This window comes from Sparus aurata, chromosome 11 (genome assembly GCF_900880675.1).
Source record: "Sparus aurata chromosome 11, fSpaAur1.1, whole genome shotgun sequence".
NCBI lineage: Eukaryota > Metazoa > Chordata > Actinopteri > Spariformes > Sparidae > Sparus > Sparus aurata.
Window position 1 is genome coordinate 10,011,154 of NC_044197.1, and position 18,813 is coordinate 10,029,966.

Here is an 18,813-nt window from a genome sequence, read left to right on the forward strand (position 1 = left end):
TTGTAGTTTGTCCTCTAAACCCTCATATCACTAAGCAACAAAGAGTCTCTATAGACTATGTTTTTTTTTTTTTTTAGGTAATAAAAGTTGAAGAGAAAAAAAATGCAAATTTCATCACAACTCTTTCAAAAAGAGACAGAATTTAATAAAGATTTTTTTTTTTAAATCAATAGATTTGATCTTACAGTTCCGGATGTGTCAGATCTTATAGTATAATATTCATTCTTAATTATGATTAAAAATGACTGTGTTGCCAGAGTCCTTCTTAATCAATCCCTATGAGTAAACAATTAACACAACTCAAATTTAGTTAAGGATAATTAGGATAGGGGTGCATATTTTAATTTGCATTAATATTCAGTAAAAGTATAATATAAATAAAAGAGAAATTCAGATATGTCAAATTCCCTAAATATATTTGAACTGTTGTATTTTTTAAAGAGTCAGTGGTGTTCAAATATATTTCCATTGACAATCTTTGTTTGAATGAGGATGAAATATCCTAAAAGTGTCCACCACATGTGGTATGTTTTCATCTCATGGCAGACAACCCACATATATGTGTAGATTTAAAATGGTAGCTTAATAAATAATTATAGTGGTAGCCTGTGCTAATGGACTTCAATGTGATGAAAGCCTTTCCTGCTCTGTGTGCACACACACAGACACACACACACACTTCTGTTGACACCTAAGTTGCTTAACAACAGCATGGACACAACATTACGTTAAGGTTACACCGAGTGATTCACATATCCAAAAATAAGTCTGTCTGCTATACAGTCATGTGGATTACGTTTATTTAGGCTTCAGTGTTTCCTCTGTAATGTGAAAGTAGCAAAACATGTTTACATCCGCTGCCTTGACAATCTTTCTTTTTTTTTTTTTAAGAAATGTGACATGTCACAAGAGAAGCAATGTATCGAATCGATCACACCTGAAAGCTTTTCTACCAGATGAGTGAGAAGGGGAAAGTTCAGCCAACCGTGTACATTTGCATTTCTTATTTTCAGTTCCACCTTCCCGACCGACAACCGTTAAAGTGGCTGAGTGAAAGTGTTAAATGACGAGAATTTCAGATCGCACACGTCTTTATACATTTCCCTTCAACAGATATCACATTTAAATGACAGCAAAGGTCGATGGAGTAGTACATGAGAGGAAATGCTAAGGACAAACATACACAAAAAAAGCATACAGTGCATGTTTTTACTCTTTTCAGCACTTTCCTTTACAACCAACAGGAAAATGTTACTTGATAAAGATGTTACATGTAATTTATCTAAACATGTGGTGATTTTTTTCTGGTGAAATTATTGGACATAAGTGCAAAAGGAAAAAAAAGAGTTCCATTTCGACTCAGCCTGCTGAAACAGAGTCCGATCTGAGCCAACTCAAAGAGCGGAAACACAAGGCTTGATTCCAGGCTGATTCCATTATTTCACAAACAATAAATCACACAGCACAATTTCGAACATTACTTTTGTTGTAAAGCATTACAGATTTGTTTGTTTTTTTGCAGTAAAAGCCCCGGATTGGTTTGCCAAGTACAGCAATGAAATGCAATCTTAGCAGCCTTGAACACGCTTTAATGAGAAAACCTATAACTGATGACGATTGCATCCGTTTCCTTTGGTATCTTTGATTCACATGTGCACACACACACACACACACACGCACACACACACTCACCCGCACAAATAAAAACACTTCATTTGTTTCACACTTGCCTATATCAACTCAGACAGTCACAGCCAGTCTGGACCCTGGCTCATGCTAATTTCATGCCTCAGCGGGCACAGGGCTCAATTAAAATTGAAGAGGCAAATAGAAGAACTCCAGACAGAGTACACATCAATACTCCAGCGGCACCTTCTTCTCATCTCCTCCTCTAGACTCGTAGTGCATGATAGGCAGAATCAGGTCAACCAAACATGAAATTGGGATTCCACTGTTGCAAGTCTGTATCACTGCAAGCGGAGAAAAGTAGGCGAGTAGAAAACCACTTGAAGCACTGATACACAGTCTACTGATCCCTCACCATTCCTTTAACAGGAGCGGGTCAATGGGACCATAAAGGCTGGATAATTAAAAAGAAATTGCAGTTTACTACAGCTTCAAGAGCAACCTCATAACACGCTATTATGATGACGTATAGTTTGTTTGTTTTTTTAGACACAGGCTCTTCTAAAATCAGAGGAAGACAAACATACCAAGAAAAGAAAAAAACGTAGATAGAAACCAGCAAAAAAAGGAATGTCAAATACAAGAGTCTTGGTGTTGGAAACTTCTGAACCCATGAGGGTTATCGTGATGACAGCAGCATGACAGCTGAAGTAAACCAGAGGTAAAGAGAGGAAAGACTGACACAGAGTCAAACAGGGAAAGAAAACATGAGTGTCACAGGCTTTGGCAGCAAGGGAGTTTGCTGCCTCTTTGCCCGTCCGAGGTTGGGGGGAGGCTTATGTCCACTACGTTGTTTCCTGGAGACTCATCGCTTCCGGATCTGTCTGATATTTGCTTCTGAGATACGATACGGTAGATTTCTGTGAGAGAAAACCGTGAACGTCAATGCAGTGAAATTTAATATTACATTGCCATGGAGATTTACAGTAGGCTGCACATTACATCAACAGTTCAACAGTTCATCACTTTTCCTACCTGTGAGAATGTTCTTAAAGGCTTCTTCTACGTTAGTGGAGTCCAAGGCCGAGGTCTCAATGAACGAGAGAGTGTTCTTTTCTGAGGATGAGGAGACAAAGTACGAAGTGAACAAATGAAATGCCTTCATCCTGTGTATTGTTCAAATAAGCGGTTTGGGTATTCTGGTTTAGCTTTTTTTTAAAACAAAACACAGAACTTTACTTCAATCACATGACCATAAATGAGGTGCGATGCTGATTCATTAATAGCCGGACTTTATAATTCACCTGAGAAAGCTCGAGCCTCATCGGTGGGCACTGCCCTGAGGTGGCGGAGGTCGCTCTTGTTTCCCACCAGCATGATGACGATGTTGTTGTCAGCGTGGTCCCTCAGCTCCTTCAGCCAGCGCTCGACGTTCTCATATGTCAGGTGCTTGGCGATATCGTAGACTAGGAGAGCTCCGACAGCACCCCGGTAATACCTGGAGACAGCACAGCAAAGAAGAGTATAACTACAGACAGAAATACTAAAGATGGCAACTTTGTGAGTAAATGAGTTTAATCTTTATGATTGCTGCTATAGTACATGTACAATTTAGTAGTAAATCTATAGTAAATAAAAGTAAAATAATAAGATGTAACCGATTTTGTCTCCATGACATCATCAGACATGGAATTCTGCAATTTAAAAGAGACTGAAGCGGCCATTTATGTAACCAAACCCTAACAAATGCTTTGCGTATAAAATTTAAAAACCAAACTCACGCTGAGGTGATGGCTCTGTAGCGTTCCTGCCCAGCTGTGTCCCAGATTTGAGCCTTTATCGTCTTGCCGTCCACCTGGATGCTGCGGGTGGCGAACTCCACCCCGATGGTGCTCTTGCTCTCCAGGTTGAACTCATTTCTCGTGAAACGGGACAGCAGGTTACTCTTCCCCACTCCTGAGTCTCCAATTAGTACGACTACAAACCAAAAATCAGGCAGCAAGAATACATTCTAAAAACAACTGTAATGGTCTGACATCCTGTACAAGAAATAGTAGTGTAAAATTAACATGGCTTCTTCCTGTTCACGGTACACTGCACAAAATCAGTGAGCGCAATACACTATAGATAATTAATACAGTTTTGTATACAATATCTATAAATCACCTTGTTGTGCAGTACAGTCCTAGTGCTTAGTTCACTTCCTATTCTCTGACTTTTATTGTGGCTGGCTCTTTATTGCAGCTTACATTGTATCATGCCTTATAAGTACTTCCTTGAGTCTCTTTATATCCCCTTTCTTCTGTGGTTTGTTATCTTAATATCCCAAATGTACTATCAAGCATCAAGGGTATCTATCAGCGCTACAAAATATTGATAGAAGGTGAAAAGTTAAACATATAATCGGGTTGTTTCAGCACCCTGACATGTTCAAAATGTGTGTCTTACTGAATAACACAACTGATAATGTGATCATCAGGGGCAGCTTACAGGAATATGTCAAGCTGCAGTTATATCTGTTATTCGACGATGTCAACAAGTTAGCTAAGCAGCCTTAGCTTAACATAACTCATAAAGTCAACTCATTTAAAATTAATCGTATGCCTTAGGCGACAGAGGGCAGCTGTTGAATGGCGTGTAGTTTTAAGTACACTTTACGGTCGTCTTAGCTGTTTCTAACGAGGCCAAGTAGGTGACATGATAGCAAGCTAACGTTAGCTTACTTATGTAGCCACCTACTTACCTGCCGTTAGCCTGCTACGACACTAGCGTTAAATGCCATCACCGGACTCGCTAATTGTTTTGCGAGATTAAGATCTAAACTACTACAGATGAAGTATTGTACAATTAAACGCCACTGGATGAACCTGTAATAGCGGTTGCACACTTTGCTCGACAGTCAACAGCTATCATGTTACCGATTGCCACTTCACTGCTAGTGCAGCTAACTTTAGCATTAACGGTGGCTTAGTTGACTTCCTTAGTTCGACCTGCTGTCACGAACTTTTTACAAAGAAGACGAACATGCTGCCATTCACCCGCCATCTAAGAAGACATTACCTTTGAACAAGTAGTCGTACTCGTCATCTCGGGTTCCCATTTTAGAAGAGTTTTTGCACTTTTTTAAAGTACTTTCCCTACAAACAACAACAGCCCTTCCCACCGGCAGCTAGTAGTAGGGACCGCCTTCGAGGAAGTGAACAAGCAAGCACGTGAGTTCAGCAACGTCGTTTCTGGCCAATTAGAAATGGTATCACGCTGTCTGACAGATGAACTGACCAATCAGTTGCTTCCTCTGAAAAATCCAACCAATCACCATCCACGGTGGAACACACGGAGACGCATTACACCCTTTGTTCCTTAAACTTCAACGCCCAACGTCCTTCGCACAGTTTCATAATGTTTATTAAATGCAGGACACACCGGGAGAAGTACATTAAATATATGTTTTTAGAAAAGATAAATAACATGTAACATATATATAAAAAAAAAAAAATCATGTAGCATTACTTAGAAAAAGCAGATCCTCTATCCAAGCAATTTTTCCCAGGCTTATGTGAAAACAAACAATCCTATGGGCAAATAATTGCTCACAACTATGCAATCAGTGCACTGTTTATAAAGCAGGTTATTGAGTAAGTAACATGTTATTGTCCTTTTGACTACACTGTGTTGTCTCTCAGGACACACACATACACACACACACACAGACACACACATACACACACACACACCAATATTAGATAGTGCAGGTTCTGGTCACTCAATCCAGCCTGTTCATGCGTAAATAATTTCTCATTATTCCTCGAATTGCAGAGAAAGATGGATCTTTGAGATTTACTCCTCCGATCTGCTGGTTGCCTTATTAGTGGTCCTTTTCTGTGGCAAACATTTGCCACAACTGGTGGGAACAGACGCTCTCTGGCTGTGCTAGAGGGAAGTAACTTTATCTTTAGAATGACCTTCCCAGCTCCCACAGCCACGTTTTGCAGATATCAGGCTGACTAACAGGCCTGAGCGGTGTTGTAAACTGGCTAGTTATAATCCATTCCTCCAGGTGTAGACCAAGACAGCTCATCAGCTGGAGCCTGGATTTCCAATAAATTATTTCTTATCATGTTTGGGACCCCTTGGCATTTCATGTAGCGCCATCAGGCCAACATTTTCAAAATCGTACAGGCAGATTGCCGCGTTCATCTACATCCCACAATAAGGAACAACTGAATATGTTGCCTTCAGGAGATGTTGCAACTGAAAAATCTCAACCCTAGAATGTGGCAACCATGATAGAGGAAGTTGAAATCACAAAGCTGCATGGCTGAATGATAATGACACAATGCATCATGTTTCACTATTAAAGGAACAGTTCACCCCAGAAATGAGAATTCAGCCATTCACTGCTCACCGCCATGCCGATGGAAAGTCTGGTGAGGTTCTTCAGTGCACGATCCCTAATGCATTTGAAAACACTTTATTCATACTTTTTTAAAAAGCTTAACTCTTCACTACAGCTAATGAGCTTAACGTGCGAGCACAAACCTCATCTGACGTGAGTGCACAAGCTCGGCTGCTCGTCATGGGTGTAAATAATGTCTTTTCAAATCACTCTGGGATCTCACAACTTCCAGAGACCACCAGACGAGCTGTTTCAGTTGTTTAGCAGATGCTGTTTTGCTGTGAAGCTCCAGAAATGCTTTGTGGACACTAAAAGTTCGCCCGATTTTCCATGTGCACGAGTCTACAAAACTACTGAATTTTCCTTTTTAGGTAAACCAATCCTTGACACTTACATTTCCATTTATATTTCTGTTCTAATACCTAGTGTACAAAAAGGAGCTAAAGTAAACGTATACCTAAATCTGAAGCCTGCATAAACAATGTTTTCTGTTTGTAGATTTTGCGGTACTTTATCACAGTTTCAGTACACAATTACTCATGTGATCCGTAAACTCTGCGGTGGGAGTTAAAACATTACAACTGAAAGCATAAACTGTATCCAAAATCCAAGGTGACCGGTACAGATGGCTCATTTCCATTTCAGAGCAGACGTCTGATGATTCCAACAAAGGACTTAATAAAGAAAATAATTTATGATATCATCTCCATGGACAACAATTCATAGAACTGCTTTATTTTGTATTCATTCTGACTGAGTCCAAACACACACACATACAGCCATCTATTTATCCTCACGTATAAATAGATGAATATACACAGATATACATAAATACACATTTCTGATATGCATATTCATCTTTAAAATCATGCTATGTCTCTGTAAAGGACTCTCCCTATTGGATGAGGGCACACAGCGATTTGAAAACACATACACAACACAGCTGAACAGTTGGAAGAATCCCTATTGATTTGCATGTACAGTAAAACCCACAAATCTTTCAGTTTTGGATATCTTACAAAGACACAGCTGTGGTCTATAGACCATAAATATACAGCAGCTGCGTCTCAATAAACACACTGAAGGATATGGTACAGTAAATTATGTAGATTGCAATCATTTCTTGCCCAGCAGCAAAAATAAAACCAAATAAAAATAATATTCTCCGATTCAAATGGAAAATATATTTGTATATCTTTATATATGTATTTATAATTTTATGTACACATTCTCAGGAGCACAACTATGAGAAAAAAAATAAATAAATACAACAGCACGAGTGAAAAAAAAAACCCAATATAAACGATAGGCCTACATGTAAGATTTCTCAATAAGGCATTAAGAATGAACTTAAAAGCTAGACTGTACAAAATATTGCTGCTATGGTCTCCATCTGATGAACAACAGCAAAACCGATTACAACTGGCCACTGCACGTCATGAGAATGAGCTGATTTTTTCTATTTTACAAAGTCTCGACATTGATGTGTCCCGTACACACAAATACACATAGAAACGTACCGACCAACTGAAGAGACTGCTTCTGAAGTCAGATCATAAAAAAATCATTTTGTTGAACTTAAGTCTTACTTGAGAGTCCTAAGATGTCAGCCACAGAGAGACTACAGTAAACACTAACCCTACAATGACTGTGATCGACTTCACCAACACACACACTTTGATAACCCTAACATAAACGCCGTCTAAATATCAGCCCGCGTGAAGCAGAAATGAAGATAACGTGATGTATGTTTATTTGGCCTCTATCACTAGTTCATCTTCAGGTCCTCTTGAAAGGTGCAAACAACATTCAACCCATTTACAAACTGCTGTGTCTCACCGAGTCAACACTGCAACGTACTGTGTTCATTCACATTTACAGATAACAGGTACGATATTGACCGCAAATACTACAACTGATGCTTTACATCTACAAATGTCCAGTCGATGGATTTTCTTATTGTGAGGAGGTGAGGGCGACTGTCACTGATATGCTCATTGTTTTTCCACCCTAAGGAGAGATTCTTTTGTTTACAAATGATTTGTGTGCATCTGTCCAAAAATACGGCAACACCGGAAGACATTGTCATAAGTATCGATTACCATAACGACCAACAATGTTGCCTTAGTGTTGCGATTTAGTCATGAGCCTCATAGCCGTTTAGTGAAAAAAGTAGTAACACTAAAATTACACGACAAATACGTGATGTAAAAAACAAACTCGGAAACTTCTGAAAAAAAAAAAGAGTAGTTCTTTGGATGCAAACAAAAAAAAAAGAAGCATTTGAGAGTGAAAAAGTAGCAGTAACAGTGAAGATTAGAATAAAATACAAATAAATAAAAGTTTGTGGTAATAAAATAGCAGAAGAAAAACTCAGTAATAAAAAAAAGTTCCCCAAAAAAACAACAACATTTGACATAAATAATAAATTATGATGCTATGAATGAAACAACCTGATTGCTAAATATATTCTCTAAAGGACATGATGTGATTTAATTCTTCCACCTATAAACAAAACTGCATATACTGACTACCAGGAATGTGACGACGTCTGTGTCTGAAATCGCATACTAACACACTCAATCGGTGTCTGCTGCAAACTGTCCGGTTAATCAACGATTGAGTACGCCGCATCCAGCAGGCTGCTCGCACTGCGCTCAAAGCAACTGCATCACATGACTGTACTGATCACAACATTACTGGTCCGTGCTTCCGTGGAATAGAATGTATTTGTTTTAAGGCAAATTAAAATCATTACATATTTTGCATTGAGTATGTGCAGTAAACTCACGCTGCATACTCATAAATTCCTGCTAATCTAGAATACATCCCGGTATGTTTTCACTTTGCAGGACAGCCGGATTTGGGGGGTAGTGTGATCTTGTGAGTCTATCTTGTCAGGCTTCAAGCTATGCGCTTGTGTCTTGCGAGGAACTACTGGCAGCTACAACGCGGTTTGGATGTGACGACCAGCTAACAAAGCAACGATTTCATTTGAAAACAACAAAGGCTGCCACTCAAGAGGTTAGTGTAGATGCTGCTATAGCATCAGTCATCAGTGATATAGGAGCTGGAGAGTTTATTTCATCGAGAGAAGGCACTGAAGGCTTTTCTTGATGGAAATGATGTTTTTCCCCTCTTCTCTCAACTGGCTTAGGTAAGAGCTTGATATACCAACTAGCTCAGACCCTACTGTTGATTTGATTGGATGACTTCAGCTTGTGGTAGACACATGCCTCATCCAGTCACCTGCCAAGTATCTTTTCAAACTGCCTGTCCTTTTCCAAACATTTTCTCATGGTGACTTCCTTGGTCCTTCTATGCCCCAAAAACCCTCATCTGGCGAGTCGGGTTAGGCATTTCTTGCGTACACAATATCCACGCACTACATACTGAATTTGACATCATACTTGCATGAAAAGTACATTAGTATGTGATTCCAAACACAGCTGACGACGGACACATATTGATGATCTTTTTCAACTGGCCAAACGGTGGTTATCATTGTAACTCCAGTTCTACGAGCACAGGCAGAGCCCTCCAACACCACGGGGCTTCGACCGCTCACTGAGCACACTGAAGTCTGCATGTGGCCGGATGTGCTGCTCCCAGGTGGACATCACTTGTTGTGTTTCTCATCCAGCCGTTCGATGACAGCTAGATGGAGGTGAGGAGGGTACAACAGCGATATAGCCACTGCCCAGAGCAGCACAAGTTCAGTGAGGGACTTGGGAAAGCCTGATGAGCCTGTCAGAGGGCGCTGTTTGTGTGAACTAGAAACACACTGTACAATACATACAAAAAGTATTCACCCCGTTTGAAAGTTATTATGCTTTACTTTATGTCTGCTGACTTTAAAGAGCCTTTTTCTGCTGATCAGTGTGTAAAAAAAAGCCACATTATATCTTCTTTGACTCAACGTTGTGAGATAATAAAACATGAAAACGTCCAACGAGGTGAGTACCTTTCATAGGCACTGAGTTATTGTCGTGGATGTCGAACAGATAAGACTACATCCGTATATGCACTACTGTATGTCACACATACACGTTATTCTTAAACTGATATATTTTTTTGTTTGTGAAAGGTGAAAGGCAGGGATGGTTGGAGATCAGTGATGTCATCACTGTCAGGATTTTTTTCCCCCTCTCTGGTACTGAAGTCACTTTTTCCCCCCTCGGTGTTGTTCAGTTTCTGTATGCATGTTTAAAATCCTGGTTCGGACAGAGATCCTGCTGCTACCGCTGAGGTCTGGACATCAGACCGACGAGTCCTCTCCACTGAGACATTCGCTCCTCTCTGCCAGAGAACAGGGTTTACTGTTGGAGAGACACAGACAGACAGACAGACAGACAGACAGGCAGAGTGAATGTGTTAGTGTTCTCAGTGTAGATATTTTGTATTTCCCTCGGTGTGTCTTCTCATGCATTACTTGCTAATAACAGTGGAACAGCAGGCAAGCTAATAAAAGTGCCTTTATAAAATAAAGGGGGGGAGGCAGGAATCTCATAAACATAAACACCCCTCAGTCATCGAAGATTAAAGAAAGTGTAGATGTGTTCATGTTTTACACAGCAGAGTGATTTTAAGGTTTTGACACTGTGGTCTGCATCAGTCTGAATGCTGTGAGTCTAACAGAATTAACTCCACATCTGATCAATTTCTGCTGTGGACTTTGGGGAATGTTTTGGATCAACTAATGCTGAAATTTACAGAGGACAAGAGCAGACATAGATGTAATTATTTTTTTAAATTCTTTATTTATTTGTTGATAAAAATAATAATTTACTAATGAAACACCAATTCATCATATTCCTAACAGATTACAGTTTCAAAGCAAACCATATAAACACATAATGATTAATTACTGTAAAGGATGGGTGTAATAATAGTACTATGGGCTGCTTGTTCCCACACTGACTTTTCAGATTGTTACACTTGTGAGGAGTAACCAGGCGCCATCTAAGCATGCTGGCACGAGGCTGCTGATCTCTGATAAACATGTCAATTAACTCTTAAAAACTGTTTTTATTGTCTTGAAATCATTTATCTCAAAATGTGGAGAAAATAATTGCTCCCACTGCCGTTATCGAGTTCCGGGTAAAGTAGGAATTTCCTGCACGGATCTGAAATATTTGAATTTATGTTTCACCTACATAGTTCAAATCAAGTGTGGTCTCTGGTGTCTTTAAGCTCACTTTGGTCCCTCCTCTACAGCTGCCATGTCTGTTGTAAACAGACATAATTTAAAACTTCCAACAGGTGTCTGCTAAATTAATTCATTCATCAACGACCGGAATTAAATTGAGTAAATTAAAACACAATTTAGTATTCCTTTTGTTGCACATATCTTCCCAAACTCTTGAATGCAGTCACATAACTAGTTTGGGTACATCTCTGGTGTAAAGATGTGTCTGAGCAGATGAAAAATAACATGAGCAGGAAAAAGAACCAATGGTGGATGGCACCTTATCAGAGCATGCGATACGTTAAGAGTATGGGCGAATGCTGCTACAGTGAACAAAGCAGACAAGCAGCAGCACACTAAACCTCTAAAGGAAACTAGTCCGAGCCAAGTGATTTCATTTCTAATTTAACTTAATGTTTTTTCCAGATTGCTCTCACTGCAGTGAGAACATATTACATTATATATTTTTTTTACCTCAACTCAAGAATGCTTAAAATTAATTTATGTTGCATTAAAAAAAACACCCACATTGCCCATGATAAAAAAAATCCTGTCCACGTTCTATAAATGTAACTCCTCCGCGAGCTTCATGTACACATCTAGCAGCATGAGCTGTGGAAGTCTGGTGATCCACGAGGCCGATGCTGTAACCTGCTGTGGTAAATGCTGAGCAGCTTGTTGTTGGAGGGACACAGGATGGCTGGTCGTGGACTAAATGGTCATGCAATCTGCAAGTGATCATTTCCACCCAATTCTCAATGAGGACGCATGATTTTTGTAATGTAGGGGTGGGTTTCTGGATGCAGAGCGGAGATGGTCTGTTGAACCTGAGAAGCTTTTTCTACATTTACTGTAGAAACCTCATTGCCCTGAATAAACAGTCACCATCAGACACAACTGATTTTTATTCCTGATCTAAGGGATTTTCCTGTACTTGATATTTTATTGCTTCTCACTTACTGTCTCTCTTTCCCAATCCCCATCTGGCAGGGCCTTTGACTCTGAGCCATAGTGTAGCGGAGAGTACACCCAGGTCCTGTCCTCTGGAGGCTGTTTTTACACACCCACCACAGCAGAGGGGGACAGAGGAAAGGCCAGAGGCACAGAGACAAGCAGCAGGGGCAGGCAGGAGAAAGACACGGGAGATCACAGGAGAAGAGAAGACAAGACAGGAAATGAAAATTAGGGATGCATATAGGAGGAAATGATGCTGAGAGAGACATCGGAAAGTGTTGAGTCTGACAAATCAATTAAGCGTTATGTGTTTAAAAAGATGTGTTATTTCAGCGGTTAGAAGACTTGAACACAAAGATGAAAATGTTAGCAAATATCAGGTCGCATAGAGGGCGATTAAGTCATATGTCTTAGTCTTTTGCCCCATTCGGACTAGCTCCTGGGACGCGGAGTGATGTGTTCAGAGCGAGGGAATGAGTCGCTGCATCAGCCAAACGGGGAGGATGAGGAGCGGGAAGGAGGAGGAGGTGGGAATGGGAAGGAAGCCAGGATGCCGGGACAGTCAGACACGGAAAGCATCCTCAGTCAAAGCAAAACACAAGAACAGGATGATTTTTTATGATCTATTTTTTTTTCCTTTCCAACAAGCAGACGAGCTCTTTGCATTAAGTCTCAAAAAGCTTCGATGTGTTCTTTGTCTCTGGCGGTACCAGCCCTTTAAGAGAGGGAAGCAGCTGCGGCACGGTATGTTGGCGATGGTGACGGGGGTGGAGGTGGTTGATGTCACACACACACATACTGTATATACACACACACGCAAAGCTCAGCAGCACATTGGAGCTATGGCACTGTCCTGGTGCAAAGGGAGATGAGGCAGGCTGTCAGTGAGTACGGAAACAAATGGAGACTTTAAAGACAGACTGTCAAACAAGACCACTTGTGTCCTCCCACACTTTATTGTCTTCTTCGCTATGGGGAAAGTAAATATAGTTTCTTGTTCTAACACAAAAACACCTCACACAAAGCTGTGGGAAACCTTGTTTCCTCTCAACTCTGTAATGACACGTTTCATTAAACCAACGCAACATGCTCAGGACTAATCTACACTCACACTAGGACAGGGACCACTCACAAGACTGCTACCAGCTAGTTCACTTCTCACTTACTGGCCAAGTGGACTGGCTTTTCCTCCTCTGTCGGAAAGGAGAGACCACCCAGGTCCTCCCATCAGGAAACTGACAACATGAGGGAATATATCGCAGGAACAAACAGAAAGAGATATGAAAAGATGAGGTAAGGTGGAGAGCGACAGAGGACGAAAAAAGAAGCACGCTGAGGTGAAAATGAAAAAGATTGTCCTGCGTGTAACCCGGCAGCGATACACTGGATGAGTCAGTGGTGACAGAGAGATTCGCAAGTCTTGCAGCCACACTGTTTTCATCTCCACACCTCCACACGACAAGCTACTATCTCACTGCTTTCAATCTGACGCGTGAGAACAATCACATGACCGAAAGAAGCAGAGACAGAGGGAAAGGTTGAAGAAAGAGCGAGGAAAAGATTGAGGACGAGATAAAACGGCAGAAGGTGAAAATTATGCTAGAAAGTGAGAGAACAGGGTGCGGGAGGGCGGAGGTGATGACGTGAAGACGACAGAGAGCGGACGAACGAAGGAGCAGAATCAGATGCGTAGGACAGAGGTGAAGGAGAGCAGAGTGAGAATCATGAAAAGTGAATGCGGAGACCGCTGATAGTGGCTGAATAATTTAGTCACAAGCCACTCAGTGGAACCTGTGAAGTGATCACACACACACACACACACACACACACCTGTCCCCCTCTGCGTATCGAGCAATCACTCCAATCTCACCGCAGAATCATGTGCCGTGTCATCCCCTCAGGAGCTACACGATCACAAATGCTCTCATCACTTGTATCAGAATTCAGAACATGTCCCCGGCCCTTTCCTTCTGTACTGTGGATAATGTGTACTTTAAGCTTTGAAAAAGATTGGTCCTGTAACTCAGACTGGACGTTCCTGCAGTTTGTCTGGACACTAAACAGAGGCCAGAATGATTTGGTGATGTGTAGTCTCTCAAAAACATCAAGGTAGCAAGCTGTAAAGTGCTAAAGTGATTGTGCAGAAGCAAACCAAAGCAAATATTATAAAGAAAGGGAATCTAACTCATCTGCACAGAAAGTCATCTTGTTTATCAAAACAGTTATTGAACTCAGTCTTCGGTCAGGCTGTTTTTGTTTTTGCCCACATTCTCTTTTACAATCACAAAAGGGTTGAATTACAAGCATCAATTATGTAATGCTCCACAATACACAATAATATAGATTTTCTGCCGGCTCAGAAAGTGCTTCTAAAAAGCACTTCATGTTGTTCACAAACGAGCACTTCGTACGAGTCATACCTTTTTAACTGTGCTAATCTGTTCAATCAACAGCTTTAGCTAATTGACTTACAAACATCAGTCTGAAGCGGGCGTCCTTGTTTTTCGGAGCAGATCCACTGGGACACATTCAGAAGTCAGGAATACTCACTCAGATGTATCGACTTCTGACTTGTGGTGATTGCAGCATACGTTTTGAAGAGAGTATTGGTATTGGGATGGGAGGCGGAAATTAATTCTTAGATGTATCACGTTTCTCTCCTTAAGTCAAGTCAATCATCAGAAATCGGAAAGTCGATTCTCAACATCATGATTGCTTCAAACTACTACGGCTCTGAATCTGAACGCATTCAAATCGTGAGGTAAAGATTCCCACCCATGGAGTTGAAGTTGTTTGGATACAGAAGATCAGATGCACAACAAACCACGTTAATATGCAAGAAGTGCGAGAAGACTGCAACAACAAAAAGGGGCAATAAGACCAAATTTCAAGCCGAAGCAGCGGTTTGAGTACAAGGACAGCTATTGACAGCTATTGTGAGTTTCAAACCAAAAACCTTTTTCCATATTTTGTCACAATAAAGAATATCATCATGGCAGAAAAAATCTGAAATATCCTAGATATTATTTTAGGGCTAGCACCTGAAAAGTTTTTCAACAAAAAAAAACACGGACTGAGAAACCTGATGTGGGGGATGATGAAGTGATGATGATGAAGATGGAGATGTCAGATACAAACAGGGAGGATGATGAGATGGCGAGTTGGCAGACTGAGCTGCTGAATGGTCAATCAGAGCAAAAGCGGTAGCAATTGTGAAAGTTTGTCTTATTTCATATACAAGAAACACCTTGGCTCTTTGGCAGCGTGTAAACAGCAGATGAAACAACGTACTCTCACTTGGCCACTCCCAGCCCGTCTCTGTGTAGTTACACTTCAGGATGTGCACAGTGCTACAGACCCCCTGCTGCTGTGTACGGAGAGTCTATCCCCTCCCTTTGAAGCGTGAAGCCAGAGCTGGTCAGATGAGAGGGCTGTTAAATAACTGAGGAAGCTCTTTGACTAACCTGTTGGCCATTAGGATTTCTCATGCCACATTAGAGGGTGTTTGATTCCTGATAGGAGACACCCAGCGGGAGGACGAGCCGGGCGGGAACATTTCTATCAGTGACTGTGATCACTGGCTGCGCTCTCCGTTCTCCACCTGACACTCATACATTCATTTATAGGTGCGCTTTTGGGCACATTTAGACCTGCCAACACGAGGCCATCTGATGATAGCTGGTTGCTTTTAGTAGGACGATCCCGTCGACTGAAACACTTCATTTGTTATTCAAAATGTAAATGCTGAGTGTGTCCGCAGCCTTGTCGATGACCATATTAAACAGGAGCTGCAAAGTGAAGCTGACATGCTACTACCACACTGCAAACACCCCAAACCAGAGTGCACACTGCAATACACTGTGTTCAAAGGAATAGTTTGACATTTCGGGAAATACACTCAAAGCGAGATGAGAAAATTGATACCACTACTCTAAATATGGAGCCAGCAGGTGGTTAGCTAAGCTCAGCATACAGTCTGGGAGTAAATGTCGAAGTATTCCTTTAAGTGAATGCACCACACACTGCAAGCAATAACTGCACACACGCGTATCCCCATACCGGCTTGAGTCATTACGTCCATCTGTCAACGCCTCTGCAGGAGAGTATCACACAGCTCAGTCCTCGACTTCATCATGTATTCATCATGGATACATTGTTCATTATAAATCAAGCTTGTATTAGCCAATACACAATGATTCAATATTAAAGATGATTTGATGAGTAAATAAAAATGTCAAACTGAAAGAGATGAGAAGGGATGGGAGCTAGTCCTAGTCTGAGATGTGCTTACTTTCATCTTATTTTAAACTGAAATAGATCTAAAAGGTGTATATACATGTATGTGTGTACGTGTGTGTGTGTAGAGGTTTTTTACTTACAAAGTAGATATCTGTGATTGGCACGTCATCCTCATCGTCGACTGAAGCCTGGCTGGTGCACCCTGAGCCGGACATCTGGCTGGCTCTGTCCGCCTCCATCACCAGCTTGGGACTGGACGGGGCCTCCTTGGCTGATGCACCAGGGGAAGAGGGAGCAGCTTGGGCAGACGAGGAGGAGGCCGCTGCTTCAGGTGCTGGCGAAGAGCTGGAGGGCGCTGCTTCTGCATCAGGAGCCTCAGCACCAGCTGCTTCCTGAACCTCACTGTGGGCAGGCGGAAATGGGATTGTTTGAGAGCTGGTGGACACCTGGAGTGTTCAAAGCCTGACACTGTGGGTCGTCCTCAGACAAATCAAGACAACTGCCATGGATACAGGAATTTTTGCAAATTGGCACCACTAAAAAGAGGCCGAAGTATCTATCAATATGCCTATCGATTAATCCATTAATTTTCATCCATCAAATTAATCTCTTACTATTTTGAGAATCAATTAATTGGTTTGAGTAACTTGGCAAGATAAAATCAATAAATTCTCTGATTCCAGCTTCTTTAACACGACTATTTTCTGGTGTCTTTACTCCTCTATGACAGTCAATATCAGCGGGCTGATGATTTTGAAGTCTTTATTACCAAAGCTCCATGTCGTTTAGGGACAAAATAAACAACCAGGTTACCTACAAACACACAGCAGACATTCAGAGCCAATGATTGGGTCACTTGCCATAAGCCACCTTCCTGCAGCAGGGCAGAGGAGCAGGACCGGGCTATTAGTGAAATCTGGCTCTGGCTACAGTTCAACAGCTGTGTGTGTGGGTGTTTATCTGCTTAAGCTCCAAGATTCGCCAGCTGGCTGTGCGCTGCCACAATCCTTTATTGTTCCTGTCCAGATCATAAACTATTAAGAAGGATTTAGGCGCATCCACACTGCTTTCTCAGCTTCTGTGTTTGAGCTTAGCTCCGACCAAGGGAAAGCTCGGCAGTTGGCCGCTGAGGCAAAAAAGCCAAGTTGGCATCTCCAAGAGAGAACTGATTGGCTGAGCTAATGAGGGAGACATGATGGGGGTTGCCAGGCAGAAAGTCTCTTTGTCACCCCATCTCTCAATCAATTTACAAATTTTACAAAACTGCACGTATACTGTATCATTGCCTATTTAGGTATCAGCCTTTCTTTACGTTTCAGTTTTTTCCCTCTCCAGTCGCTCTCTTTACTCTTCTTTTCCCTCTGCCTTTTCTCTTCCAATCATTCCCTTTTCTACGCTCCATCTCTCTCCTCTCACACCCCTTCAACCAGTTCTCCAGCTGCAGGTGAGTAAGAGTCAGCCCGAAGGAGTGGGCTCAGTCGGATGGTTAATTCAGTTGCCTGTCGATATATCAGCTGCCCTCACCAGCCCCCTCTCTCCTCTCTGCTCTCCAGCTCCTTCCAGACCCCCAGGTCATATGTCTAGCCACTGCCTTCTCAGCATCAGACCCAATTATTCAGTTGGTTTCCCTCGGCACTCACATACCCCGATTCTCACGGACCTAACCCAAGTATGAAAGTGAGCCCTACTGCCATGATCTGTTAATAATTGAGTTTATATCATGCAGCTTGCAACAAGTGTTTTTGTCTATAGTTTTTCAGTGTTAGTGTTTCATGTCTCTTCTTTCTTTTTTCAAATTAAACTAAAATTCCAAACCAATTAACGTTAATTAAAAACCAGGTTAGGAAATACAAAGTATCAGGTCGCTCCAGCGTTATGGGAGGCCTGAGGGCTTCTTGCCCCACTAACCTACTTCTACTGGCTGGTTCCCCCCAGTCAGGGCTCCTTAGGCCCCACGTCTGCCGTGCAATGTCATCCCATAAAAAAAACACACAGCACAAATTAACATGCATGTGTGCACTCTCTCATAACCTGATTACTTAGAGCACATACAGCTTTATAAAGTGCCTCCAGCATTTAGCTGTCCACAACAGTAGACCCCAGAGCCCTATAAACAAATGGGTCAAGCTGCTTTCTGGGTTTATCTGTGAGCCATTTTAGAAACTATGTGTGTGTATGTGCATGTGTGACAGGTGAGGCATGCTAATCCAACAGCTGGCTGAGCACAGGTGAGACGCTGGCAGGGGGGTTATTTATAGTGTGGCACCAAACTGAGTCATATTGATGATTGGGGTCATGACGGACTGATCACAGCTCTGCAGCTTATCTGTCCTGTGTCTGGCTCACATGTATGCTGAGAGTGTATGACACAGCTGATTGTTTCTGTCAGTGTTAACAGGGAAAAGACACC

At 41.7% G+C, this 18,813-nt stretch overlaps 2 protein-coding genes across 5 annotated transcripts in view; both read right to left on the reverse strand.

Annotated features, from left to right (window-relative positions):
- Positions 1–783: 783 nt before the first annotated feature.
- LOC115591110 (ras-related protein Rab-11B-like) lies at positions 784–4,843 on the reverse strand. The gene is made up of 5 exons (XM_030432780.1): positions 4,687–4,843; positions 3,408–3,603; positions 2,931–3,124; positions 2,662–2,742; positions 784–2,546 (listed from the first exon to the last, which is right to left on the reverse strand). The coding sequence occupies exons 1-5, from the start codon at positions 4,724–4,726 to the stop codon at positions 2,401–2,403; spliced, it is 657 nt and encodes a 218-aa protein (XP_030288640.1). The 5' UTR covers positions 4,727–4,843; the 3' UTR covers positions 784–2,400.
- A 1,884-nt stretch (positions 4,844–6,727) lies between these two features.
- Positions 6,728–18,813, reverse strand: part of pip5k1ca (phosphatidylinositol-4-phosphate 5-kinase, type I, gamma a) — a 48,108-nt gene continuing 36,022 nt past the window's right edge. Inside the window, exons 16-18 of one of the 4 annotated variants that reach the window (XM_030432777.1) lie at positions 16,544–16,805; positions 12,171–12,260; positions 6,728–10,341 (exon numbers count right to left, since the gene is read on the reverse strand). In XM_030432777.1, coding sequence (XP_030288637.1) covers positions 10,339–10,341; positions 12,171–12,260; positions 16,544–16,805 — 355 coding nt within the window. In that variant the 3' untranslated portion in view covers positions 6,728–10,338. Of the gene's footprint in view, positions 10,342–10,361; positions 12,261–16,233; positions 16,258–16,543; positions 16,806–18,813 lie in introns of those variants that run through there. The other 3 variants (XM_030432779.1, XM_030432776.1, XM_030432778.1) reach the window with 3 other exon arrangements.

Bases quoted from the DNA above. Each gene is read 5' to 3' on its own strand.
- LOC115591110 (XM_030432780.1), bottom strand. From the start codon at position 4,726: ATGGGAACCCGAGATGACGAGTACGACTACTTGTTCAAAG. The intron at 3,604-4,686 runs GTAATGTCTTCT...TTTGGTTTGTAG, and splicing joins GTACGACTACTTGTTCAAAG to TCGTACTAATTGGAGACTCA. The intron at 3,125-3,407 runs GTGAGTTTGGTT...TGCTGTCTCCAG, and splicing joins TACAGAGCCATCACCTCAGC to GTATTACCGGGGTGCTGTCG.